The sequence below is a fragment of the Peromyscus eremicus genome, chromosome 8a (genome assembly GCF_949786415.1).
Source record: "Peromyscus eremicus chromosome 8a, PerEre_H2_v1, whole genome shotgun sequence".
Classification (NCBI taxonomy): Eukaryota; Metazoa; Chordata; class Mammalia; order Rodentia; family Cricetidae; genus Peromyscus; species Peromyscus eremicus.
The window spans coordinates 58,086,433-58,114,074 of NC_081423.1; the positions used below are offsets into that span (position 1 = coordinate 58,086,433).

The 27,642-nt window shown below is 43.9% G+C and overlaps 1 protein-coding gene across 4 annotated transcripts in view; it reads left to right on the top strand.

Annotated features, from left to right (window-relative positions):
• Positions 1-27,642, top strand: part of Smg6 (SMG6 nonsense mediated mRNA decay factor) — a 246,475-nt gene that overhangs the window by 109,041 nt on the left and 109,792 nt on the right. For all 4 annotated transcript variants that reach the window (XM_059271180.1, XM_059271179.1, XM_059271181.1 and 1 more), the window contains 3 exons: positions 12,363-12,479; positions 15,664-15,832; positions 26,816-27,017. In XM_059271180.1, the coding sequence (XP_059127163.1) occupies positions 12,363-12,479; positions 15,664-15,832; positions 26,816-27,017 (488 nt within the window). The remainder of the gene's footprint in view (positions 1-12,362; positions 12,480-15,663; positions 15,833-26,815; positions 27,018-27,642) is intronic.

The following is a 27,642-nucleotide window of genomic DNA, read 5'->3' on the forward strand; positions in this document are numbered from 1 at the left end:
ATGCTTTTAATCCTAGCACTGAGGGACAGAGACAGGCAGTATCTGTGAATTAGAAGCCACCTAGAGGTACATAGCTACACACCAATCAAAGGCTCAAGAGGTGGCTCAGCAGTTAAGAACATTGGTTGTTCTTACAAGAGGACCCAGGTTTAATTCCCAGCATCCATGTAGTGACTCACAACCACTTCAGTTCCAGTGGATCTGACTCCCTCTTCTGGCCTCTGTGTGTAATGCTTGCTGGTAGTTTATAGACATTTTTAGGCAGCACACCCATATACATAAAATTTAAAAAACAGGAGAAAACATACAAAAGTACGGTGGTGCACACTTTTAATACCAGCTTCAGGAGACAGGCAGACAAAACTCTTGTGAGTTTAAGGCTGGCCTAGTCTACATAGTGAGTTTGAAGCCAGCCAAGGCTCCATATTGAGACCCTTGTTTAACAACAACAAACTAGACAGAACAACAAAAAAGAAAACCTACAAATAGACCTATGTACTCTTCACCACTTCTCCCAGTACATGGCAAGTACATATCAGTTATAGCATAATCTACAAATTTTATTCATCTTGTACTTGTGTTTTCATTTGTGTGTGTTCATGTACGTGTAGGCACGTGGATGTATGTGTGTATGGCTTTGTATGGTTTATTATCACAATTGTAGTTTCATAAAACTACTCCAAAATTGATGTGGAAAACTGTTGTATTACTACAAGGCTCCCTCATTGTTTTCATTTAGAATTTTCCTTTCTTCTGTCCCTAAATGCTAACAACTCTTAAAACCATGAATCTTTTTTTCATCTCAGTAACTACATTATTTTAATAATGTATGAATTGAATTACACAAGGTATAACCATCTTAATGTTTTAAAAGGCAAGGTCTTATGTAGCATAGGCTGGCCTTGAACTTGCTGTGTCTGAGGATGACATTAAACTTTTACTCTTCCTGCCTTTGCTTCCCAAGTGCTGGGATTACAGGCGTGTGCCACCCCACACCCAGTTATAGGGTATAACTTTTTCAAGTTGCCTGTATCAATAAGTGTGATTTTCTGAAGGTCTATCCATCATATTGTATATATCAGCTGTTTATTCATTTTTATTGCTGAGTGTATTTTATGGCATGGATATTCTACAATTTTCTTGAACCATTCACCTGTGGAAGAACATTTGGATTATTTCTAGTTTAGACTGTCATGAATAAAAATATTATAAACATTTGTGTATAAGTTTTCATTTCTCTAGATAAAGCACAGGAGTTAAATTGCTAAGTGTTATATCATAAGGTCTATTTTGGAAGAAACTGCCGAATTATTTTTTAGAATGGCAGTATGATTTTTTTTTCTCAGCATCTAACATTATCGTGGTGTTGCTATATTATTTCAGCCATTTGGATAGATGTAATATTTCATTGTTTTAGTTTCCATTTCCCTAATGGCAAATATTGAACATGTTTTCATATGTTTATTTTCCATTAGTATATAATATTTGCTCTATTTATAAATGTACTGTTGGTTTTGTTGTTATGTTTTGCAGGTTCTTTATGTAGTTTAGGTACTTCCTACTCTAGTATAGGTATGTGGTAGATGATAGAGTTTTTTTGTTTTTGTTTTTGTTTTTTTTTAGTTTTTTTTTTTTTTTTAAAGATTTATTTATTTATTATGTGTACAGTGTTCTGCCTGCATGCCAGAAGAGGGCACCAGATCCCATTACAGATGGTTGTGAGCCACCATGTGGCTGCTGGGAATTGAACTCAGGACCTCTGGAAGAACAGCCAGTGCTCTTAACCTCTGAGCCATCTCTCCAGCCCCATGATGATAGAGTTTTAAATACATATTCATTCTCTATAACTTGCCATCTCATTTTCTTCACAGGATCTTTGGTAGAGCAAAAGGTTTTCATTTTTTTTTAAGATTTATTTGTTTATGTATTTTATGTACATGAGTGCTCTGTCTTCATGCACACCAGAAGAGGACATCTGATCCCATTACAGATGATTGTGAGCCACCATGTGGTTGCTGGGAATTGAACTCAGCACCTCTGGAAGAGCAGCTAGTGCTCTTAACAGCTGAGCCATCTCTCTGGCCCCAGGTTTTCATTTTTAATTTATTTACCTTTTATTTTTATATGTATGTGTGTAGTTGTGTGAGCTTATGAGCCCCATGTGCATGCGTGATCTCATGAAGCAAGAGGGTACCAGATTGCCTGGAACTGGAGTCACAGATAGTTGTAAGCTTCCTTGTGGGTGCTAGAAACTGAGCCCGGGTCCTCTAGAAGAGCAGACTCTTAAGAGCTCAGTGTTCTTACCCACTGAGCCATCACTACAGGCCCATAGTGGTGGCTGTCATTCATCATCTTTCTCCTCTTCCTCTTTTTTTATTTTTATGTATATGGATGTTTTTCCTGCATGTTTGTTTGTCTGTGTAGTACGTGTATGCCTGGTGCCCAAAGAAGCCTGAAGAGGTTGACACAATCCCCTGGAACTGAATTACAGACTGTTGTGAGCTGCCATATGGGTGCTATAAACCTGGGTCCTCTGCAAGAGCAGCAAATGCTCTTAACCACTGAGCCATCTCTCTAACCCCAAAGTTTTTATTTTTATATGTCAGATCTATCACCTGTTCCTTTTCTGGATTGAGGCTTTGATATCAAAGTCTTAGAAATCCACCTTTAATCCCAGCAGCCAGGAAGCAGAAGCAAGGACTTAGAATTTTTCACTTAGTCCAAGGAAATTTTGAAGTATTTTTGTATAAGGTATATAATTATATTAAGCCTCTTTGGAAGGATATATGAATATTTAATTGGTTCAGCACTATTTCTTGAAATACTTTCTCCTAGTCATGGTGGCCCATGCCTTTAATGTCAGCATTTAGGAGGCAGAGGCAGGAGGGCCTGTGTAAGTTTCTGGCCAGCCAGGGCTACATAGTGAGACTCTATCACAAAAAATATGCCTGGGGCGAGGGGGGTAGGGGAGCTGATGAATGGCTCCTTGGTTAAGAGCTTCCAGAGCACCAGGCTCGGTTCCCAGCACCCACATGGCAGCTTACAACTGTCTTCAACCCCAGTTCCAGGGGATCTGACACCCTCTTCTCGCCTCCACAGACACCGGGTGTGAACAGAGTGCGTAGACATACATGCAGGCAAAACACCCATACTCGTTAAATAAATAAATGTAAAAAATTCTAAAGGAAAAAGGATGGGGGAGGAAGAGTAGAGAAGAAAAACATTTCTTTCCTTTGAGCCTGCACCAGGAACCACTCATCTTTGCTCTTGCTTTGCTCTTTTCCCGACTGTGTTTGCTGTTTTGGCCCTTTGCCTTCCCATACAAAGTTTAGAATAAGCTTCTCTGCTTATCTTTGTCTACAGAAATCTTTAATAAGGTCCTTTCTTTAAATTTTTATTTATTTATTTATTTATATTACACTCCTGATATTCATTAATTACACTCATGATATTAATTACAATTGTGGTATTCAATGATTACATTCAAAGTATTCATTCAATAATTATATTTATGATATTCATTAATTACATTAATTGTATTGATTTATTACATTCATGATATTATGTCCTGATATTACTGTCCATTTGTGGGGTTTTTCCATGACACAGATCAGAGATTCTGTATTTAGGAAATCATTGCTCTATATTCCTTTCCTCTGTATCTTGAGATAACGTCTAATTTTTCTGTCTCCACTTTCATGAGGTTTTGTTTTGTTTGTTTTTTGAGACAGGATCTCACTATGTAACCCTGACTGGCCTAGAACTTGCTGTGTAGTCTAGGCTGGCTTTGAACTCCCTGAGATCCACCTGCCTCTGCCTCCTGAGTGCTAGTATTAAAGACATGAAGACTTTTTTTTTTTAAATCATAGTTGCATTGAAGGTACAGTTTACAGAAGAATTAACAACTGTAGCATTGGGTCTTCCAAACCATGAACATGATGTAAATATCTCCTCTTTGACTGCTTTCCATCAGCACTTTGTAATTCTCAGCACGTTTCATTAGAGTTCCATTTTATTTTATTATAAATGATAACATTTTAAAATCTCCACATTGTCATCATCTCAGTGTTATTTATGTAGAACTGTAGTTGGAGTGGTCTGGATTTTGTGTACAAGGTAAGGAGAGAGGCACAGTTGAACTGGGGAGTTTGAGTCACAGGCCTTTGAAAACCACATATGGAACCAGGCAATGGTGGAACACGCCTTTAATCCTAGCACTGAGGAGGCAGAGGCAGGCAAATCTCTGAATTTGAGGACAACACAGAGAAACCCTGACTTGGAAAAACCAAAAGGACAAAAAAAAAAAAAAAAAAAAGAAAAAGAAGAGGAAGAGGAGGAGAAGGAGGAGGAGGAGGAGGAGGAGGAGGAGGAGGAGCAGCAGCAGCAGCAGCAGCAGCAGCAGCAGGAGATAACCCGATATGGAAACAGTGTGGGCACAAGAGCAGACAAACTCAAATTGAGGTCCCAGCTCTAGTAGTACTAGCTTGTGTCTGTGGATATGTCATTTGAACCTATTGTGTACGATGTCAAAACAGGTATAATACCTCCTATCCAGTGCTCAGTAAAGCTTTGAGATAATGTATTTAAATTCTGTGTGTTGTCTAATGCAGATCTCACAGTATCTTAGATATTACAGCACAGATCTATATGTCTTAGACATCACTCCTAGCTGTGGTAGAACTGTACCAAGCATAGTTAGGCCTGCAGGTGAGAGAGGAAGTGTGCCTGCTTGATATGAGCAGAACAGTTCCTGAGCCTCTTCGTGGTTTGGGTTGTCAAGGGTGTAATATCTTGGCATAGCTTTGCCCTCAAGGAGCTTATAATCTTGTTGGTGAAACATGCCACATACATAAAATGCTAGGGTAAAGTTTTGTCTATTATGTTCCAAATCATGGCACACACTGTGCATCAGAGAACATTCTCTCTCAGGGCTTTTACCCTTTTGTATTTTGTCCATTGAGCAGCTTCTGGGTGTTTTTGATAGAGAATGTGTGAGGGTAAAGGGGCCTATATAGAGATTTAGGAGAAAGGAGTCATGTGGGGATATGTAATTAATTTTTATACTTTCCCCAGTAAACCATCGACCCTTTTTATGATGTCATGAGGGATTCCTTAATTTTGCAGCTGCTTCCTGATTACGTCAGAGAGGAGCCTCTCACCCCACAGCCTAGAGCTGCACTCCTCTAAGAATTGGAAACAAATGAAGTGCTGAATATCTAATAGCTTCCCCAGGGAGAGCCAGTTCAGACTTCCCAGGCCTACTCCAGCAGCTCTTCCTCAAGTATTTCTGACCCCCTGAAGTGTCTTTGTTCTGGAAAGACAGAATTTGGCCCTGAGCCAAGTGTGTGTGGGGGGTGGGTGTCACTCCTTGAGCTACACTCCCCTGTCTCCAGGTGTTTGCAGGCCTGGGTCTCTGCCCCTTTCTAGAATCTCCTTTGGTAGGGTTATCTTTCTTCTGGAGCTGGAGGAGAGTACCACACTGGCAGTCTCCTGTTCCAGTAGTCATCTCTTCCGTCCCCCAACATCATTTTGTTTTCACTTTCCCTCACCCTCCTCCTAGAGGACTTTCCAGACTTGCATATGTCACTTGTTTGCTGCTTAGAAGGGTTAGGAAATGCTCTTGATACAAATGTTCTTTCTTAGTGGTTTCTGAGACAATGTCTCTTGGAGCCTAGGTTGGCCCATGTACCTGAAATTGACCTTAAATTACTGACCCCCTGCCTTCATCTCCCAAATGCTGGTATTATAATCCTGCTCTACTGTGCCCTACCCACATAATTATATAATTTCTCTTAATTCAAATGAATTCATGCTCTGTTAGCTTTCTAACTGCCCTGATTACCTTTTTTTTTTTTTTTTTAAGCTGCCCTAACCTATTGTAAGTGTTTTTAGTAGGTTAATGGTGTGTGTATGACTGTGTCTGGGATTGAACCCAGGGCCTCACTTACACTAGGCAAGTACTCCTCCACAGAACTGTTGCACCCAACCCTTAACTAGATTGATCTTCACAAAATATCCAACATAGCTTCCTTCAGGAATCTTAAGCGAGTGCTCCCTTACTGTCTGTTGAGGTCAAGTCCATGTTTCAGCATTTCAGGCTCTGTAGTTTTTGGCTCCTGCTATGCTATAGGCAGAGTTCATTGAGTATTTTGTGTGCTCTAACCTGCATCTCTCGTATAATGTACACAGTCCTTCCTGCATAACCATTTCTTTTAATGTTCGTATCTTACAGCTCAACCCAGAAATAGTCTCTTCCGTGAAACCTTTGATAGACAGTAGATGAAATGACTTTGCTTTCTTTTCAGGGACAAAAGGCATCTATTCCCTTGATTCATTCGATTATCACTTCCCATGGGCAGAATCCTATTTAAATTTCTATCTCTACAATTGCACACCTAGATAAATTTATTTTTTCAAATAATGGGAGAGGTCATTTTAGTAGAAAGTTTAGATGGTCTTTCCCCTACATCTACCACTTTGAAAAGAACTTTTACCAAAAACAAAAAGAAAAGAAAGAAAAAGAGAGAGAGTTTTACAGTCTTAGAAGACCCAACAGAAGCATCAGGTATGCCAGTTAAGGCTCATCAGGAGGAAACATTACTTTCCATGTCCCTTTGTCTGTTCTCTTGACTGTACCCTGTTTAGGGATATGTCACAGCTTGCCTTAGACTCAGTTCATCTAATTCTTCCACCATTGTGCATGAGTATGTTGCTTGGATCTATCAGTGTTCCATTCCTCTGACTCATTCATTTCATACTTGAGGGAATAAAATGCCCCAAGGGCAAGAACATCTCTGCTTTTGATCTGGGATCTTACTGCCTCCTCCTACCTCCTCTTTAGCCAGCAGCTGCCACAGGGAACAGCAGAGGGGTACTCTTCCTGCCCACTTCCTGTAGACAGGGAGGTTTGGGTGGGCTGCACAGGAACTATGCCAGCCCTGCATCTAACTGGTGACTGACTCGTAAGAGAAGCAGCCTGATGTCTGAAAGATACAAAAGAGCCAACAAATTGCCTCCAGGTGGTGCTAGTTTGGAGGTGGCTGGCCATTCATTTCCCCTGAGAGTAGACAGGGGAAGGGACTCAGTGAAGAAGCGGTCAACTGCCTTTTTCTTTAGTTATTAGTAAGGCAGCCAAGAGATAGCTGCTTGTCTGTGATGGACTCGCCAGTGAGTCCAGTGCCCCCTGACTCCTTCCCTCTGCTGTCAGGGTAGCAGACTTACATATCACTCACCCTGAGTCACTCTTTCATTAGTGTCCCCATCCTCTTGCCAGGAAGCTGGCTATGTATACTAAGAGAATTCTGCTGGTTTCATTGCTGGCAGGTTTTTTTCTGTGACCAGCCAAACCTCATCCCGCTGCTAGGGTTTTCTCCAAATCTCTCCCTTACAAAGACTTGGTATCCTATCCCAGGAGTTGATCAAAAGCAGTGATTCTGAGTCACTGTCTCTTGGCTGGGCTTACAGGTCCAAGCAGGTGGGCCTGCCTCTGCTCTGTTTCCCTCCTCTCTTCCCTCCCCACCTCTCCTGCCTCACTCCCATTTCCTGCAGGAGGATGCTTTGCCATCCTGGAGCCATCAGGCACAGCTTTGCTTTGGCAGCACCATTGCGCACACACACTGGTGGGAGAGGGGACGTGTTTATCACTTTTCCTGGAGATTATCTGTTTAAGCACTTCTCTGACAGTTACAATAACAAGGGCAGTGTGTTGTGTTTCCAGCAGAAGGACACTTGCTGTTGAAAGATGTATAGCACTAATTAGAAATACATAACATCCGGCCACATGGCAGCCTTCTCCCGGCCGCCCCATTTCCTGATTTCATACAACTTTGACGACAGTTGGTTTATGTTTTCCATGAATATGTTCTCAGAAAAATGAGAAAGTCTCCCTGTTACATAGGAGCAAGAAGAACATTTCTGCCTGAGCAGGTATTTGGCCACAGGAGCACTGGGAAGTATGGTCACTTGCCCACTTGTAGGAAGGAGCAAAACCAACTTTAGACCTCAGCAGACTTTCTTGGTAAGAAATATTTCCGTCTGATGTCCTTAGCCAAAACCATCCCCCTAAATCCTTAAGAAAGCTTGCTTTTGGAAAGAAGGGGAAAGGCTATTTCACAATGTTAATGAGTTCCTCAGCTCATGTCAGCCTCTGCTACCTGACACAAAGCCAGAGGAACCAGGCAAATATCAAGGCAAACAATGCCTTTTCCTCCCCACCCACATCACTTTCTGGCCTGACCCAGCCCAACTTCAGGGATATATATGGATGTTCATCAGACTAGGCCCAGTTTCCTACTCCTAAAGTAGATAGGCTTTGGACTCTAGACGCTATTTTCCTACCCATTCTCATAAGAGTGAATACTTACAGAGAGTGTTATCTATGTGAGGCCAAGAACATCCTGAGTATGCTACACACTCAGTACATTTTCACTTATAATCTATTGGGTCTATGGTTGTCATGGTTACTTGGGTAAATTATATATATATTTTATATATATATATCTCGGAGCTGAGGACCGAACCCAGGGCCTTGAGATTGCTAGGCAAGTGCTCTACCACTGAGCTAAATCCCCAACCCCTGTAAATGATAATTTTACTCAACCTACTAAGAGCTCCTTTAGTTACAAAAAACGAAAACAAAACAAAACAAAACAACCCAAAAAAAACAAAACAAAAAAACAATTATTTGTAGCTATGTTCTCTGCTGAATCTAGCACACCACAGATACATACCATCAAGCTGTGGAGAGCAGGCCTTTTGTTAAGTGTTGTCAGATAGCAAGGCCAGTCTAGGGCTCACCAAGACTCAGGCATTCTTGGATAGCTTTGGATATGTTTACTTGCTTAATCAGGGCAGACTACCTCCCTAGTTTGTACCTCTTTACCAGTTGGACCACTCGACAAGCACTCAGTGTGCTTTGGAGCCTTTGCCTAAGAGAGCATGGTGATAGAGAGGTTAAAGTGACATAACCATGCAAGGCAGCTGCAAAACTGCCTTCAGGCTACTCTCCAGTTCTACACCAGAGGTTCCTGTTGGTGTCCACCTGGTTTTCTACCTTATTGCAGTAACCAGCCCAGACTCTTCAGAGGCCACAGATACCATTGCTGTTAAGCAGTCAGAGACCACAGATACCATTGCTCTTAAGCAGTTCGTTCTTCCTGTAGTGCCCTAGCTCCCACCCTGAACTCTGAGAGGTAATCCAATCTGAGATTGCTGTTTATCGTAAAAGTAGAGATGAGCTTGGAGAAAGGAATCTCCCTCTGGCCAGTTTTATCTCTATTGAGAATAAACTACAATAGCAAAAACATGTCCCTCCATCCCTGTAGCCTTTAGTTTGCAGGTGACTTCTCCTAAGATGTCTAGTTGATGAGGAGATGCTCATTTGATCAAGTAAGTGTTTCAGCTACCACGCTGTGGCTTCTACTCATCTTCTCCCAGCTTCCTCTGTCCTGGCTTAATTCCTTTATCTGGGCTTTGTTGCTTAGTAAAGACAGGCTGCTGGCAGTGGCTTACAAGAATCCATACTAAGATAGAATGAAATTGGCAGTGCTGCTGCCTGTGGCTCCGGGAGCAGGGAGACATTGCAGCTTTTCTTGGGATGAGATCTTCCTCTCTGTTCATATCCGTACTTCTCTTGGTTCATACGTGCTTGTTTCCTTTCTCTCTCTTTTTTAAAGATTATCACATTTACGTGTGTGTGTGTGTGTGTGTGTGTGTGTGTGTGTGTGTGTGTGTATTCCTGTGGGTGCACATGCTGTAATGCAGGTGTGAGAGCCAGAGAACAACTTTCCAGAATCAGTTCTTTCCTTCCACTGTGTGGATCTGGGGAATCTAACTCTACTAAGTTGTAAGGCTTAGTGGCAAGTACCCCCTACCCATTGAGCCATCTCACCTACTCTCTTGTTTCCCTTCTCTTTAAACAAAGGTTTATCCGTAGCAGAAGACTGGGAGTGGTGATTTATTCTAATCTCATGGGTTGTTACCACTTCTTTACTGCCTGCCACAGTTGAGTTGGAAAGTTAGAGGATGACATTTGGGACTATTGGGCATCTGGAAGATGGTGGAAAAGCCACAATAGGATTGCTCCCTTTATGCTATTCAATATGCTGAGCCCTTCTGAGCAGTAGCTGGCTTCTCACGTCTAGAACTTTGAAAGTGGTTTGAGGTAGTGAGCATTGTGTGCCCCAGTCATCCTTGCTCCTGGGAAGACTTAGGAATAGCTGTGGTTGTGTAGTGTTTCCTGAAGTAACTTGTTTAGGTCCCTGGCAAGACTAGCAAGCTGACAGGACAAAATGTAGATAGGGACAGAGATCAAGTGTATGGATAATTATCCTTTTAATACTTGGAGTTCTCCTGTGTTACTGAGGGAATTAACAGATTCACTGCTGCTAAAGCTAGTGAGCTTGCCCCCATGTCCATCTCCCTGTGCTGTGCGTGCTGGGTGTCTCCTCCTCTGAGGCTGAAGTTGGACTGCTGCTTCTGCTGTGTTGTTGATTGCCCTCAAAACTGGATGAAATGGCTGTTGAAGAGACCACCAATAATATGTAGGTAAAGGCAGAGATATGGGAGTATTATGTAGCTCCTATCAAAGACTAGTTCTGCCCATCGACAGAGTGGCTCCTTTCAGTGACCTAAAGCTAGAAAGAAATTCAAGCCAGGATGTAAGAGTGAGAGATGAGGGTGCTAGTATTAGGAGCCAGAGTTACTTTTTTAGCTCTGGGGGAAGGGGGGGGGGAGCTAACACTGATAAATACATTATGTGATAAGCATTGTTCTCTATAAAATTCATTCATTCATCAAAAGTAGGTTAATGTGCTTTTGTGTCTCATGTGTGCCATCTTAGGATGAGGAATATAGAGGACCTAGGCCTAGAACCAGAGTTGGTGATCTGAGAAGATAAGTTTTAAATCTGTTGTTGATTATGCTCCTGCTGATAGAATAAGGTCTTGATACCAAAGTTTTACATTATCGGTAGCTGAGCAAAGCAGAGACTCTATAGCTCCAGCTCATTTTGTCCACTTTGAGTTAATGAAGCTTAGGGAAGTGATGTGATGAGGAATTCACACAGGTGAGGGAAATCATTTCTCATCAGTGGTGTAGCCTTTGAGGAATTACTTATGCTCCACTAAATAATCCCACACCTATGCTCATGCTAGCAACTTCAGTTCATCTTAGTGGGTCCCTAAAAAAGAAAAGAGGGTGGAATGGGAAGGTACATGTGATCTAAATGCATTCATATATGAAATTGCTGAAGAATAAATAATGTTTTTAAAAGACATGAAAGGGAGCCGGGTGGTGGTAGCGCATACCATTAATCTCAGCACTCAGGAAGCAGAGGCAGGTGGATCTCTGTGAGTTCGAGGCCAGCCTGGTCTACAGAGTGAGATCCAGGACAGCCAGGACTGTTTGACAGAGAAACCCTGTATCAAAAAACCAAAACAACAACAACAACAACAACAAATGACCCGAAAGGGCCTGGAGTCTGGGTTTGGAGTCACAGCACCTAGACGGGGCTCCCAGTTGTCCATCTCTCCCAGAGGATCCATTGCCCGCTCTGGCCTCCCCAGGCACTAGGCATGAGCATGGTCTACATATTTATATGCAAGCAAAACATACATATAAAATAAAACTTTAAAGCAAAGAAAGTTTAAAAACAAAAGATATAAAAATAGGAGGGGTACTTGTTGGGGAAATATTAGGGGTTTAGAGGGACTGGTGGGGGGACGAGAGAGGACAGAGAGTCCTCTCTGTCCCTGCCTTCTCAAACTACTTTATATACATGGATGAAATTATCAGTGAATTCAAATGTCTTAAAATAAAAAATACAGAATACAACTGAGTTAGTTATGCAATATTTTACACCTTTTCAATTATCAGATAAGATTGGGCGCGTTCAGGGTGGTATGGCCATAGACATCCTTTTCAATTATCTAACCCTTGAGCATTCTAGAAATGAAAGTATCTTTCTGGTATTGCCTGCTTACATACACTTCCTTTGTTAGAAATTTCTCATACTGTGTTCTCAAAAAGTACCTAAAATTGATTTGTGTTGATTTTTAAGTCCGCGTAATAATTGATACATAGTCTTTTAATTAAAAATAATAAAATAAAAATTTAAAAGACTTACACAAGGAATCATGTGATGTTATCAACATGATGTTATCATGTTAGCAGTTATCTGTGTGTAGGGCATGCTCCAAATATAATACAAAGTCATATAAATCTACTTCAGGAGGGCGATTACTGCTATCACCTGTAGAGGGAGAAAAGGAAGCTGAGCAATGTGGCCAGGGAGCCCTTCAGTAGGGCAGCAAGGTGGCCTTTGGACCCTGGGGTGTGATGGAGTTTTCTTTGCTCCTTTGCAGACTGCTTCTCAGAGGAGTGTCGCTCTGTGATCCAGGAACAAGCTGCATCCTTGGGCTTGGCTATGTTTTCTCTACTGGTACAGCGCTGCACATGTTTACTTAAGGACTCTGCCAAAGGTAAGCAGGAGGGCCCTGGCCATTGGGTTTTCCAGTTGCCCAACCCTGTCCAGATGAACCTCAGAGTGCTGGTGCTCAGTCTTCTCCCTGCTCTCTGGTTCTTTCTCCCAGCATTCCCCTCTTCCTTTTGTAGTCTAGTGGCCTATCAGGCCTTCTTTCCTCTTTGTGGCTCTGTTCCTTCCCTTTTTCTTTTTAGTAGTTAAGAATTTCATTCTACCTATGGGCTCTTATGTGGGGTTTTGGTTTCTTGGCTTTGTTTTTATTTGTTCGTTTGTTCACTCATTCATTCATTCACTTATAGACAGGGTCTCTCTCACTGTATAGTTCTTGTTGGCCTGGAGCTCTCTATGTAGACCAGGCAGACCTTGAATTTACAGAAGATCTACCTGCCTCTGCTTCCTCGGTGCTGTAACCAAAGGCATGTACCCCCACACCTGGCTTTTTACATGTTCTTGTATCTTTAAAGAGACCTGAAGAAGAACTGGAGAGAGAGCTCAGTGGTCAGGAGCAGCTCTTCCAGAGGACCCTATTTGATTCCCAGCACCCACATATTAGCTAACAACCGTCTGTAACTCCAGTTGCAGGGCATCTGATGTCCTCTTGTGGCCTCTGAGGACATCAGGACTGCAAGTGGTACACAGACAAACATGCAGGCAGAACACCCTCACACCCAAAAAATAAAAGCAAGTAAAACGATCAGAAGACTGAGTAATTAGTTCTCTTTTCCATCTTCTTATCTCCCCAGTGCTAAAGACTAAACAAGTTTCCCTTTGTTTTCACAATTTATATTTCTGTGCTTTTATATTCATGTGCCTTTTTCGTATGCAGTAGCTACTATACTCACTGTGGGCCCCCTATTTTGAACTCACTGGACTAAGTGGGTATTACTATCCCTTGCCTTGAGATATATGCCAGATCCTTTATTACCCTAGAATTCTACCTTAGATTACTGTAGCTAAGAAAGGTACAACTAAGGTCATACCCTCCTCTCAGCTCCTGTATCAGTACTGACAAACAGCAAAACCTCTCCCTCTGTTATCCCTTTCTACCAGTGCTGGGATGCCTCCTGCTTCTAGAGTTATTTTTGTTCAGGGGTAGGGACAACTTTGTGTTTTGAAACAATTTCACAGTTACAGAATAGTTGAGTTTAATGGCTCATGCCTGTAACTCCAGTGACCTAGAAGGTAGAGAAATGAAGACTAGGAGTTCAAGGTCACTCTTGGCTATATAGAGAGTTTGAGACCAGACTGTATTGCATGATACCCTATCTCAAAAAACAAAAACAGGGCCAGCACTATAGCCCAGTAGGTAAAGCATACAAGCCTAACAATAGAGTTTGACCCTCAGAACCCATTTAAAAGTGGAAGGAGAGGACCAGCTCCACAAAGTTGTCCCATGATGGCCTGTGCGCGCGTGCGCGCGCACACACACACACACACACACGCGCGCGCGCGCGCGCGCGCGCGCGCGCACACACGGTAATAATAAAGTTGAAAAGAATAATGTAAAGCACTTTTATATATGCTTCTTCTAGACTCCCAAGTAGTTAATATTTTACCATGTCTTTAGTTTTTTTTTTTTTTTTTTACCATGTCTTTACACAATCTGGCTTATTGTTTTTCACACCTATACGTGCACAGTTATTATTTTTGTTCTGAACCATCTGATCTTTAATGGCAAGTGTGGTGGCTCTTTAGATTTAAATACTGACTTTGTTTCCTCATGCTAAGGACTTTTTTTAATTTTTATTTATTTATTGTTGAGACACTGGTTTCTCTCTGTGTAATCCTGGCTGTCTTGGAACTGATTTCTCTGTAGACCAGGGTGGCCTCGAACTTAGAGATCTGCTTGCCTCTGCCTCCCAAATACTGGGATTAAAGGTGTGTGCCACCACTACCCAGCAAGGACAATATCTTAACAGTTACCAGAATCTGGGGGCTGAGGATGTAGCTCAATGGTAGAGTATTTGCCTAGTATTTACGAGGCCTGGGTTATATCCCTAACAAAACAACAAACAAATAAGAACAATTACCAAAACCAGGGAGTCAGAGTTAGAGCAATGACTCAGTGGCTAAGATTACATATTACTCTTGTAGAAAATATAGATCTGTTCCCACCACTCACATTGGGCAACTCACAGCCACCTGCAGCTCTAGGGCATCCAAATGTCCTTTTGGCTTCCAAGGGCACCTGCAGTCATATGCAGATACCCACATATAGACACACACAAGTACACACAATTAAAAACAAAATCAATTTAAAAAACAAAATTAGGGCCAGGCAGTGGTGGCACATGTCTTTAGTCCCAGCACTCAGGAGGCAGAGGCAGGAGGATCTCTGTGAGTTCGAGGCCAGTCTGGTCTACAAAGTGAGTTCCAGGACAGCCAGGGCCATTACACAGAGAAGTCCTGTCTTGAAAAATAAAACAAACAAACAAACAACTAAATTAGGAAATCAGTGTTGATATTGATATAGTGCTATTATTGAGTCTGTAGGCCTTATTCAATGTGTACGAATTTCCCTGATAATGTTTTTTGTTGAGAAAGAGGCCTTTAAATTCACTCTGTAGCCCAATCTGACTTCATACCTAAAATTCTCCTGGCTTAGCCTCCTCATACTGGAGTTGCAGGCCTGTACTCTCAGGTCCAGCTGTAATGATGTTCTTTGGGCAGTGGTGGGGTGGGTTCTGTTCTGGGCTCTAATACAGGATCACACATTGCATTTAAATACTGTATCTTGTTAGTCTCCTTCAACCTATCTCTCTTTGTCCTTCATAACCTTGACATTATTGAAATACAAGCCATTTATTTTGTAGAATGTTCTGCGATTGGTTTTTTTTCTGATATTTCATTCTGATTAAGTTCAAGTTTTGCAGTTGTGGCAGGAACTCTGGTGACATCTTGGCACTGTGCTAAAAGGATGCTAAGAGAGTGAGCTGGAAGCTAGAGTGGAGACTTGTACTGGACTTGAGGTGAAGCAGAAGCAGGTGTCTCCAGAGGAAAGCCAATTCACTGGTTCTCTTTGTCCTACTTTCAGAGTTCCCAAAGTGCTAGTCTATGGCCTCACTTTTAAGTCCAGCTCTCCTATGAACTTAGTCTCCCTTTGCTAAGAGTTGGCTGCTATCCCAACATGCCAGAAGGGCCATAGCATACATGGGCCCAGTTCTCATACTTTGCCTCTGCAGCTCAGCTGTCCTCTCCTGAGGACCAAGATGACCAAGATGACATCAAGGTGTCTTCCTTCGTCCCGGACCTGAAGGAGCTGCTCCCCAGTGTGAAAGTCTGGTCAGACTGGATGCTTGGTTACCCAGATACCTGGAACCCTCCACCCACGTCTCTGGATCTGCCCTTGCAGTAAGTTGGCTTGCCCACTCCTTCTATACTGTGACCGTGGTTTACTGTGTCCCTATCCCTCACCACCCCACCCCACTAGTTCTTAGTCATTGTCTGCTTCCTTCTAACCATCACAGCTTCCTCATTTCTTCCTCATTTGAACCTTGATTTTTCCATTCCCTCAGCACCTTCCTTGTCTCTGATGTTTTAGGTTATCTTGTCCCATTCTCTAGTCCTTTCCTTTCTCTTGACCACTCCCCTTTTCTCTTGTTCCATAGTCCTCTGTCTTGTTCTTTGTCCTCATTCCTCCTTTCTCATCCTCACCTCATAGTGTTTACGCTCACCGTCTTTGCAGCTGATGCTTGGAGGCTGGATATATGTGGAAGCATGTGGGAGACTTTGTCTCTTTATCTCTTTTTCAGTTTTGTTAACTGGTCCCATTTCTCTTTGTTACCTTCTGTACTCAGTGTTTTTCGCCTTCTTTTGTGACATATAATGTGTGCTAAGGGATGGGTGGGTGCATCTCTTTCTCCCTTCTCTAGCCACTCATTTTCTGTCTCTTCACCTTGCTCTCTCCCCTGTCTCTGTGTAGTGTCTCTAGGGGTAACTGTTGGTGTGAGGTGTATTGCAATGTCTAAGGATGTGTGGTTCTGTGTAGATGGTCTATATAGATCTGTGTGTTTATAGGGCGTTTTTTTGTGGGTTTTGTTGTTTCAAAATAGTAGTAAAACATAATGGAATTTGATATTTTAACAATTTTTATGTTTACATAAAAATTCATTGACATAAATTACATCTAGAGTGTTGTACAACCAGGTGTGTTCTTTCTTTGTCTGTGTCTGGATTTAGTCTATTAGCCTTGTCAGTCAGGGTCCCATTTGTCCATGTTGTCTGTGGATCTGTGGATCTTAGTGTCTATCTGTACCAAGTATGAAGTTCTGTGTGTTTCTACTTCTATGTGGTTGTCTGTCTAGGGGCAATTCAACATGCCTGTCATTGGCTGCCTATATGTGTCTGTGTGTATCAGTCTGTGGCTCTATGTGTTGTATCCATATGCTGTCTTCCAGCCTGGGCCTATGCCCATTTATGTCTACATTTTTTTTTTGTGTGTGTGTGTGTCCTTGGATCTGTGTTTGGGTTCATCCATCCCCATAGGGCTCTGTTCCTGTGTCTGGATCTATGTCAATATATTTTTCTTTTCTAGATTTATTTATTCATGCATTTGTTTATTTTATGTGTATGAATGTTTGGCTCACATGTATATTTATGTGCTACATGTGTGCTTGGTGCCCATGGAGGTCAGAAGAAGGGATTGGATCCCATGGAATTGGAGTTAAATTGTGAGTTGCCATGTTGGGCATTGAGGATTGAACCTGGATCTTCTGTAAGTAAGAACAATAAGTGCTCTTAACCACTGAGCCATCATCTTTCCAGCACCTCAGTATGTTCTTGAAAGCTCATGCCCTTGTCCATATTTATACACAGATATGATATATTTGTCAATTTGATTGTCTTTGTGTGCTAATATGGAGGAGGAGTCTTTGTATGAGGACTTGCCTATCTTTACTTGTCCCAACTTGTTTCTACTTGCCTTTTTTTTCTACCTGTGTAAAGCTGCTTTAGGTTTTGGGGGCTTTGTAGCTGTGTGGTTATGTGTTTTGGAACAAGTGTATGTGCCTAGTACCTCATCATTCATGCCCAGAGCTCTTCTGGGAGAAGGAAACACTAGAGGGTAGAGTATGGACACCTCGGTGGCTGCCACTGGGGAACCAAGAGGGGAGTTTCTCTGGATTGGCTCCCATGCATGTGTATTTCCTAGACTCATGGGTGACCCACGGAGGGAAGGCTGCCACAGAGATTGCTGCTCAGTAGTCACTGAACTTTCTGTGTGGGCTGTGTAGTCTTGACTCTTCGCCTACTTTCCTTCCAAATTGTTTCCTTGCACCTCACCCCAAGAGGCACCCCCGAACTCCTGCTTTCTCTGGTCCCTCCCTCGCTCTAGCTTTGTAACTAGACAGTACTCCCAGCTTCAGACAGTTCGCTTGCTTCCTGTGAGCCCTCCCAGGTTTCCAAATGTGTTCCAGACTGAAGTCTCATGAGCAGGGTTGAACCCTGAGTTGGGCAGCTGGAGCCACACAAAAGAACTAACAGACCTGCTGGCCAGGGACAGCTATTTCTCAGCAGTGATCCCTGAAGAGTTAGCATGTACAGTCTCAGTTTTTTAGGCTATTAATCTGTAATGCGGACTAGGCAGTTTTGGAGAAAAATAGCTAGGAAAAGAGACAACTTTCTAAGTATCTAAACCACTGATTCTGATGTGGGAAGGGCCACTGAGTAGTCTTTTCTTCTGTCAGGGACAAGGAAGCAGACCATCTGTCCCTGGAGCTTGAGTCTTTCTGGGTCACCTCAGCCCACATCCATAGATCCCTTAGCTATGATCAACCCATGTCCTGGGCCATCAAATTTGCTAATTCTTCTGTAGTACTTCTCCCTTTATCCTTCTCTCCCTCCCTCTGCCTTTTGTTTGACTTTGGAAATGTGATGCTTACACAGGAAATACTGGGTTTCATTTGCTTGAGGTGCTGATCCTGTTTTCCCTTTGGATGTTGGAGCAAATGGTCCATTGCTGGTTCTGTGTGCTGCTGCTGTCTTTGGACAAGGGCTCAATCTGCAGTGCATCTCCAGTAGAACTAGAAGGGATTGGGACATGTGAATCCTATTTGCTTCATTTGTTAAGACTTCTTCACAGAAAAAAACAAATCTGACCCACTACTATATTGGATGTGACTTCCCAGTAAATAAGTTTTTGTGGCTATGGACATTCACTCTTGTGAATCTGGGCAGGAGAAATGTCAGTGTGGTCAGGAATTAGGTCCTCTTGTTCTTGTGTTCTCTCTTCTCTCACTTCCCCCTCCTCCCAATCAGGAGCAGCAGCTGACTGTCTCTGGAATGCAAGTTTAAGTGTCAAGTAGCAGTTGCTGTCCTTGGGCCTGACCCCAAGGCATGGTCATATAAGGACTAAGTTCAGCAGAGCTAACCTGGTCTGACTAATGTTGAAGGTACTTCCATTTTCTAGCCTTACGATCTGAGCAGTAGAAAAATGGATTAAGAATTTTACTTTTCCTCTTTTCTAGATTGTCCTATAACTGGCTACCTGCATACTCCCATTGAGATCATTGGCAAGCTTTGGTGGCTCTGTGCCTTTCAGACTTGGTCGTGTACTCATCCATCCTCTATGGAGACCTTTTTTCTTCTTTTTTTCATTTGGTCTGTCTGGTTTTTGAGACAAGGTTTTGCTTTATAGCCCAGGCTAACCTGGAACTCACTATGTAGTCTGGGCTGGCTTCAGGTTTGTGGCAATCCTTCTGCCTCAACCTTGGCGTACTGGTATTACAGGTGTGAGTCACCAGACATGGCTTTTTATGAAGTCTTCTGTTGAGGCCATAGGGAATGACATACCCTAGATATTTGTCTAAAGGTCAGAACCATAACACCCATGATTCTGGAAAGTTCCTTCTTGTTGATCTTCATTTTGAACGGTTAGGAATGCTCTCCAGGGAGGAAGAAGGAAATGGCTTCCACTTACTGCGGCCCCCTTTGCATGCTTTCATTGGTCCTCACCTATGTGTCTTCTCTGAAAAGACAGCTTTCTCTGATCTTAAGATCAGGTGACCAGATAATCTGTATTTCCTCTTGCATTTCCTGTACGCAATCCACTCCCAGATGATCCTTGTGACCTGTTGGACCCTTGCTTCATCTCATCTCCTTCATTTGTTGCCCTCCTTCCTTGTGTGGTTAGATATTCATGGCATACAGTCTCCAACTGTCCTGGGAGATCCCAAAGCTCACCATTGGTCTGCTTGGTTCTCTCCTCTTTGCCTGTATTCCTCTTCTTTCTGGTCAGATCTGCTGTTCCTAGGCAGGCACATATGGAACACTTAGGATGACAGTGACAGAATCTCATTAGTCCTAAGGAGCTGATAAGGGAATATTTGCAGAGCCACTTGTTTCTTCCCCTCAGTGGCATTTGGTAGGTCTGGAGTCAGCATATAGGTAAGGATCTGTTAGGAGGTGTAATAGAATGGCTTCCTATCCCAGGAGATTTTTAGTGCAGGAGCGTTGTAGTGGGCTGTGGTGAGTGACTTCCTTGGCCACTATAAAAGGTGGTATAGAGGGTTTTGGTCATTTTAGAACAGACTTTAGTGTTTGGAGGGACCACCTACTTGACTGTCAACTAGCATAGTTCCTTAGTTCTTCTACACCAGGGCTTTTTTGAGGCAGGAAAGGCAGGCAGCTGCTTTCTACTTCACCAAGTGACCATGAGGAAAGGTGTTAATGTCAGCCGAGGGAAGAGAAGCTAAGCAGCAGTCTAACATGAACCTAGACATAGGAACTCCTTGTATCCCAGGACCTTGGGCAGAGCCAGGGCAGTGGGACAACCTACCTCATTTCACAGTCTCTGCTGAAGCCAAATCTTCCCTCATCTTGATCTCTAGTTCTCAGTAAGTGAAAGAGTCAGGGGACTTTGAGAACATCCAAACCTAGCCCAGCTGTGGCAGTTGGTTTATTGCTTTCAGCTGGTACTTGAACCCAGGTCCTGGTCTTGGAGGCTTTCCCAGGTTTAATCCCCAGAGCTTTCTCTGCAGCTGTATGACACTGTGCTGACCCCGAATGAGGATAGGAAAATAGAACCAGTGCCAAGCCAGAGTCTCTTTTTCATTTGGAGTCTGGCTGTCTGCCCATGACCAGGGTTACATAATGGGAAACATAGCTGGGGCTCTGGAGAGCCCGAGTTTCACCAGGCTGCCCAGACCTTCGCATTCTGATGCTATATATCTTCCTAATTGTAGCTCGGATGCATTTATCACACTGTTGGATTGGAGTACTGTTTAAAAAAAAAATCTAGAAATTCCTGGACTTGCTGCTTTTCCATTGCTTGTCCTATACAGTCTGCAGAGCATACTTGAAAAAACTCCTAGAGAGCCCTCTGAGGCTCCATCATCAGAGAGAAAAGGGGGCGTGCCTTCGGGGAGCTCACATATGTTGGCCTTGTAGATGAGATAGAAATTCTTGAGTTAAAGAAGCAGCTAGTTCATGCACCCTCATAGGCAGCTTTGAATGAGAACTAATCCCGAATCTAATCGGCAGCCTTTCAAGGACACTTAATATGTCTTCCCAAAGAGCATTGTAGGAGGTCACTAAGTAATAGTCCATCAGCACTTCCCTGAAGGAAGTGCTGGTGACTATGGGAAGCCCCTTTGCTACCCTGGCTCCCCACCCAGTCTCCCTGGCTCCAGTTTGGGGCGTCAGCACTGAAGCCTGGCACCAAGGGGTTCCTCTTCCTCCAAGTGCTGAGTATAGGGCACACATGATCTCTCCCATGGTAGGATCTCTGTCTTCTCCCCACTTCTCCCACAGGACTCTTTGTGCGAGGAAGGAGTGTTGTTGGTCTAAGGCTTTAGTCTGACCCTAGCAGGGCACAGCGGCTGACCCCAGGGAGAGACTTTCCAGCACTGGGCTAAGGTTATTTGGGTCCAGTGTATGCTAAACTGAGAAGACGTGTTGGAGTGGTTACAGCTAAAAGCTTGAAGAGGCAGGAACCGTGAGAATCCGCACCAGGGAGGCCGCCAAGGGTTCTACTCAGGCCATGGAGATGTCAGGATCCCCTAGGGGCTGCTTTTTCCCAAACCCAGTGCTGATGGGTTTAACACACCATAGTGATGTGACAGAGGCTATACATACGAGTATGACTTGAGAGAACTGAAATCAAATAAGGCTATGACCTAGATAGAGTTTGGGGATATGACAATAGGAGACACACTTTGGTACTTGAGAAATCCTAGGATGAGGTTACAATGACCTGTTACTGACTGTAGAGCTCTAGCTTCACTGCCTAGAAACATGAAAAAGCTTATCTCTTGCTGTAGTACAGCTCTGCTAGACAGAACTGATCTAGGACTGGGTATTCTTTCAAAGTACCCAGTTGACTTCTTTTGTATGAACTAAGATTGTTGAAGGGATAGTTTTCAACTATGTTCTAATGCTTGCCTACTAGACATCTCTTGTTCATGGAGCATGGTATCTTGCGGCCTATCTTACCTCCTGGAATAGTGATCTCTTTGTATCGTGGCAGCATCTAAAACTCAAATTTTGTGGTTCCTGTATTTCAGTGAGGGAGGTACATCTCCACCCTTTCATAGAGCCTACTGCAGTTCCTAGCACTGAGGTTCCAGAACCATTTACTGATCCTACTGCAGACAGGCTTTTGACAGAACTCACTAACATTTATGCCCAAATATTATTCTTTTAACTTGTTAGGTTTAGATCCCTCTCTGCTGCCAGCTGCTCACACAAGCCATTTTCTGCACTCGAGTGAGAAGTATTCCAGGGCAACCAGGGCCTTATGTTGTCTTTTAATCCAGTGGGTTGGGCTCCCAAACCCAACAAAGGGAAATGCATTTTTTAAAGCAGATAATACACATCTTCAAGCATTTGCTTGAGAGGTTTTTTTTTGTTTTGTTTTCCTTTCTCAGTGAGTCTGTACTGAGTGGGCTTTCCGCTTCCTTGTACCTACTTTTGTACCACCTTGGCTGTTTCCAGATCTCTTCACCCCAGGAACCCAAAACCCAACTCGTTTCCCATCTGTACTACTTCTCTGATCTTCCATAGCTCTGAAACACAATGCAGGGCTTCTTCTCACTCAACTCTTTCCGGGTTTGTTCTGCAGCTGTGGAGTTTGAATGTTAGTGTTTAAACAAGCTGGTATTACACAGGAAATGGCCACCTCCACAGGCCCCTGCAGGCTTGTAACATGGGGTCATTGTACTTGATATTAATCACCAGTCAGCCTATTCCCCCCAGTAAAAATATGAAGAAGTGTGTGACTGCTTAGTCTTCCTTGGTCTTTCCAGAAAGACTGAGCCCTGGCCAGACCGTTCCAACCTGTTGCCCTTCCTTAGTCCTGCCTATTGGAGCCCTAGGAACAGTTCTACCCGACTCTTTGCCTGGCAGATAGCAGAACTGGCTCTCCTTCTGAGCATCAGGCAAGGAGATGATGGCTGTGGTATGCCATGCCCCATATGTTTCACACCTTAGTCTTGCAGGGCACATAGTTGTATAGCATCTTCTGTGAGAGAACTCCAGAACTTTAGATACACAGAAAACTGTGGGCCCACCTGAGAGCAAAGCTTCTTAGTTCCCTGGACCAAAGAGCTTTTCTAATGCTATTTGCAGAACTAACCCCAGCCTGAAGGGTTAATCTGATTCCCCAAGTCAATATCCTCCAAACAACCAGCCAAGAGTGTGTGTTGGTTCATTTCTGTGAAATGTGTTTCCCCAGTCACCTGGGCTGGCCTGCCTGGGCTGCATTGTATCGGCCAGCAGCTGCACTGCACTCAAACTGACAGCTACATTAAACCTTGGAATTCTGAGGCAATAAAAAGTAAATTAACTCTTATTTTTTTCCCTTGCTGGTGAAGTAAGTGAATGCATGTCTGTAGTGAACCTTGGTACTGAGTGCATAGCTCTCACTAGTCACTGCTGGTCTGTCACAGGCTAGGATCTGGCATTCAGATTCTAGCCAGGGGTCTGCTTTCCTGGTGTGTGGTGTGTTCTGTGAGGTTGGGCCAGTGGGTCACCCTGTAACTGCTGATCCCTGCACACTAATCACACCCCAGCTGCTGAGAGACTCCCTTGCCACCATTCTGGGAGCCGTAAATGGGTTTATTGAACACAGTTTCATAGTCTCTGGCTGATTTGTGTCTGCTTGGTGAAGAGTGTACCCTAACTTTAGTGAGATTTTGTGGGCTATGGTGCAACCCCAAAATACAAGTTGAACTAGAATAATCCAGAAGAAATTGCCTTAGCCAAGCATAGGAGCATACTCATGTGATCCCAGCAGTCAGGATCACTGAGGCTTTGAAACCAGTCAGGGCTACATGGTGAGTTCCAAGCCAGCTTGAACTAAATAGTGAGATTCCCCACACCTACCTTCTCACCCTCCTACCCACCTGTTACCCTCCAGTCCCATTCTCAAGAAAAAGCTGAATAGGAATGGGTGGCAGAGGGAATTAACTGAACCCCACAGTATCCTCAAGTGTCTTCAAGCTTTCATAGCCATAGCATTTGATTTTGTTCTCTTCCACCAAGCTTGACTCACCTTGGGGCCCAAGTGCTGCTGTGAGGTGAAGGTTAGGTGGCATGTCTTATTGGGATAAGGAAGAAACATGGGAAGAATCCAAGCTGTTCCCCTTGTACTTAGACAGGAAACTGTTGAGCCGTGGAACTGACCTCAGCCCAGTGGCACGGTTGAAGTAAGCCTCCGGAGACTCATCGTCCTCTTGCAGGGATTAGCTTTTTAGTTGAGGCGTCTCACCTGAGCTTTTGGACCTCCCCTTTGGTTGTCGTTAGTTTGCTGATTGTCCATTTCCCACATCTTTGTCACAGGGTGGCCCATGGGTACCAACAAGATCAGGCTGAACCGACTGCAGGATTGACTTTTCACTGAAGCATTTTTATATATCCCCTTAGTTCTGATCAGTCTAGCTTGACCCTTGGAACACTTTTATTTATATTTCTGACTTGGGAACTCAGGGCACTTCCTATGTCTTTTGGCACCAGCCGCTTTCTTACAAAATCAACAGGGGTAAGAACTCTCATCCACCTTATCACTGCAGTGTGTCATAAGGTTTTGGCACAAGGTGGGTGGTAATGGGCAAAAGATAGGCGTGGGCAGGGGTCCCTAGTGGTGGCAAGCTGTCTCTGGGAGGAGTCAGTTTTGGTTTATCTGAGCCTTAGGGGACAGGAGAGCATGGTAATGAGAACCACATGGTACCACATATTTCTTCTTGGATCCAAGATGGTAAGGGTGGGAGGATGAGAGGGATGTGGGGCCTCCCACTGAGGAAACTGTGGGTGATTTTCTGCCGCCTCTCTCTGGCTGGGGATACTGCTGCCCACACCCCCATTCCTAACTATGTCCTCAAGCAGCCTTGACCTGTATAGCACCAACCAGGGCCTCCAAGCCAAGAATTCAGATGGGAGACTTTTCACCTTCTTCCTTCTCACTGGCGTTTTTCCTGTTTATTTTCCAAATTGCTGCTCTGCAGCCGAGCAGTGCCTGTTGGCCAAAGCTCACCAAGCTGTGGGATCAGACTCAGGCAGTGGGCTCAAGTGGCCAGCAGGGCACTGGGGGAGGAAGCGGGGAACTGGAAGAGCCTCCCTGTGTGTCTCCCATGGGTAGCGCTAACCTCAGAGGCAGCCCTGAGCAGCCCTATCACATCCGGTGCTTGTCTCTGCAGCCGGACTGGAGGATAAACTATCAGAGCTGTGGGGCAGTGCATCATTCCTCTTATTATTTTCTTCTCTGCAGATGGGGTCGTGGAAAGTTCAGTTCCTTTTAACCCTCAAAGTTCTGTTTATTCTACAGCTGGTAGCCTGAGTGCCGTGTTTCCCATTACATCACAGAGGAGCCCAGGCAGATTTCTGCACAGAAACGTGTTGCAACTGTTTATTTTTTTCCATATTTAAACATTTCTGACAGTCAAACTCAGCTGAGCCAAAAGATGGAGCTTTGTGAATGAGTCTGCTTGTTGGTGTCCATGCAGAGGGGCTTTAGAAAACTCGTCCCTCTGGTGATTCTCCCCAAACGTTTTTTCCTTTTCCTGGGCAAAGCCTGGGAAGTCAGTTACTTCTGCAGTACACGTGTGTTGATTATGTGCCGTTGTGTGATTAATGGGACTGTGTTCCGGCTGGTTCCCAGGACGCCCTTGAAAACAAGATGTTTCATTTCATTGCCTTTTCTTAGTGTAGTGATTACACCAAATAAACTAGTTCAGCCTCCTTCCACCTGGAGCCGGTGAGGCAGTCCCTCATACATCTCCCTAGTCCACATTCTCCCCTAGTGTATTCCTGGCATGCCCTCTTTCCTGTCATCTGGGGGTAGGGAGTGAATGACTTAGGTCTGAGACCCCTGCCTACAAGGTAAGCTCATGGACAGTACCCCTCGGAGATTTCAGGGTGACACTTGGAACTTCTTGGTATATTGCCTCTTTCCTCCATCTCTCCTGAAGAGTTTTTTGTCTTTTGTTTGTTTTTTACAACTTTCCTAACATCTTGTACCCTAGCATCTGTAGGGTACCCTCCTATTCCACTCTCCTGGGTTAGAATCTTTTCTGGAGAAAGTCAGTTCTATCTTGGAGTTTTAAGTGAAGAGATAGATTTTGTATTTTGAGCGTTTCTTCTCAGGTTCAACCAGAATGTGGTGATGTGGGACCAGGGTGACCAACCATCCTGGTTTGTGTCCAACTAAGGGCTTGTGGGGTGTGATCATTTTAGTGCTAAAACTGGGATGTTCCAGGACGGTTAGTCATCCTGTGTTGAATGTACAGGTGAGAGAAGGAGAAGGCATGGGACAGCCAAGATAGCGGTGAAGGAAGCTAGAGGCTTTCCCTTCCCGGGCAGATGCTGGCAGGACAGGAAGGGATTGTCTTGGGTATGGATTCATTTTACTGCTTTTATATAGAGAATACATATAAAGTATTTTTAAGAAGGAAACCCATGTGACTACACAGTGTGGCTGCTCCCCATGTGGCTATGGCTGAAGGAGAGAGGCTAGTGCTCAGTTTGTGTCTCTATGGCACATAGTTGACTATGCAGGAGCAGGGACTTCTGGGAGCTGCCTTAGGCACTGGGTAGCTGGAGTGTTGGAGTAAGTGTCTCAGCACACTGTCTGGAAAGGTGACAGGACCTGCATTAGACGACTGATTCTCAAAATTCTTTTTCCTCCTCTCTGGTTAGGATTAAAACTCTCCTAATCAATTTCAGGTTTACATAGAGCAGCACACCCAGATGGCCCACATGGGCACAGCTTCATACTGCAGTTTTGATAGTGTTTCTTGGCGGCTTCCAGCCTTACAGCTTTTGTTGCAAGTACCTTTCTGTTCCCAAAGCACTAAGATCACTTTCACTGATCTCTTTAGAGCTGCTCTTCTTTTCTCGTCACAGGGTTGCTGTGGATGTGTGGTCAACACTGGCTGACTTCTGTAACATACTGACTGCAGTCAATCAGTCTGAGGTGCCACTGTACAAGGACCCGGATGATGACCTCACCCTTCTTATCCTGGAAGAGGATCGGCTCCTCTCTGGCTTTGTCCCCTTGCTGGCTGCCCCTCAGGACCCCTGCTACGTGGAGAAAACCTCGGATAAGGTCAGCCTCAGGCCAAACATCCCTCCCAATTTACCCGTTCTCTTAATTCTCCAGACTTTTTTATTCTTGGGAAGTTTTTTGTGCAAACGGAACATGATTAAGTCATTGAGAAGGGTGTTAAGGGAAAATATCGACCTTTTAGCCGCTGACATCCAGCTCTGTGTCCTGAAAAAAATCCCTCTCGACTTCCTGTGTGTGTGTGTGTGTGTGTGTGTGTGTGTGTGTGTGTGTGTGTGTGTGTGGAGGGAAAGAGAGAGAGAAAGAACGCTCACTGGCATGTTGTATATACGATCATTTCCTCACTTGTTTAAATAGTGCAGCTTGTGTTGGCAGTGCTCTCACTCAGCTCCAAATGGTTTGCATCATGCTTAAAGCACCCTCCTTCCTTCCCTCCCTCCTTCCCCAGCCACAAAACTCAGCACTAGGAAGGCAGCCAGGCTCTTTCCCTTCTCTAAGGAGGAGAGTGATAAATAGGTGACTAGAGAGGAGCAGACACCATGTGTTAACTAAAAAAAAGCTTTTAGGAATATGAAGCATTCCCCACTGCCTGGTTTCTATTTTCCTTCCTCTAAAGACTGTTTTAACCAGACTTTTTTCATGTCTGTTTATAGAAAACAAAGGCCAT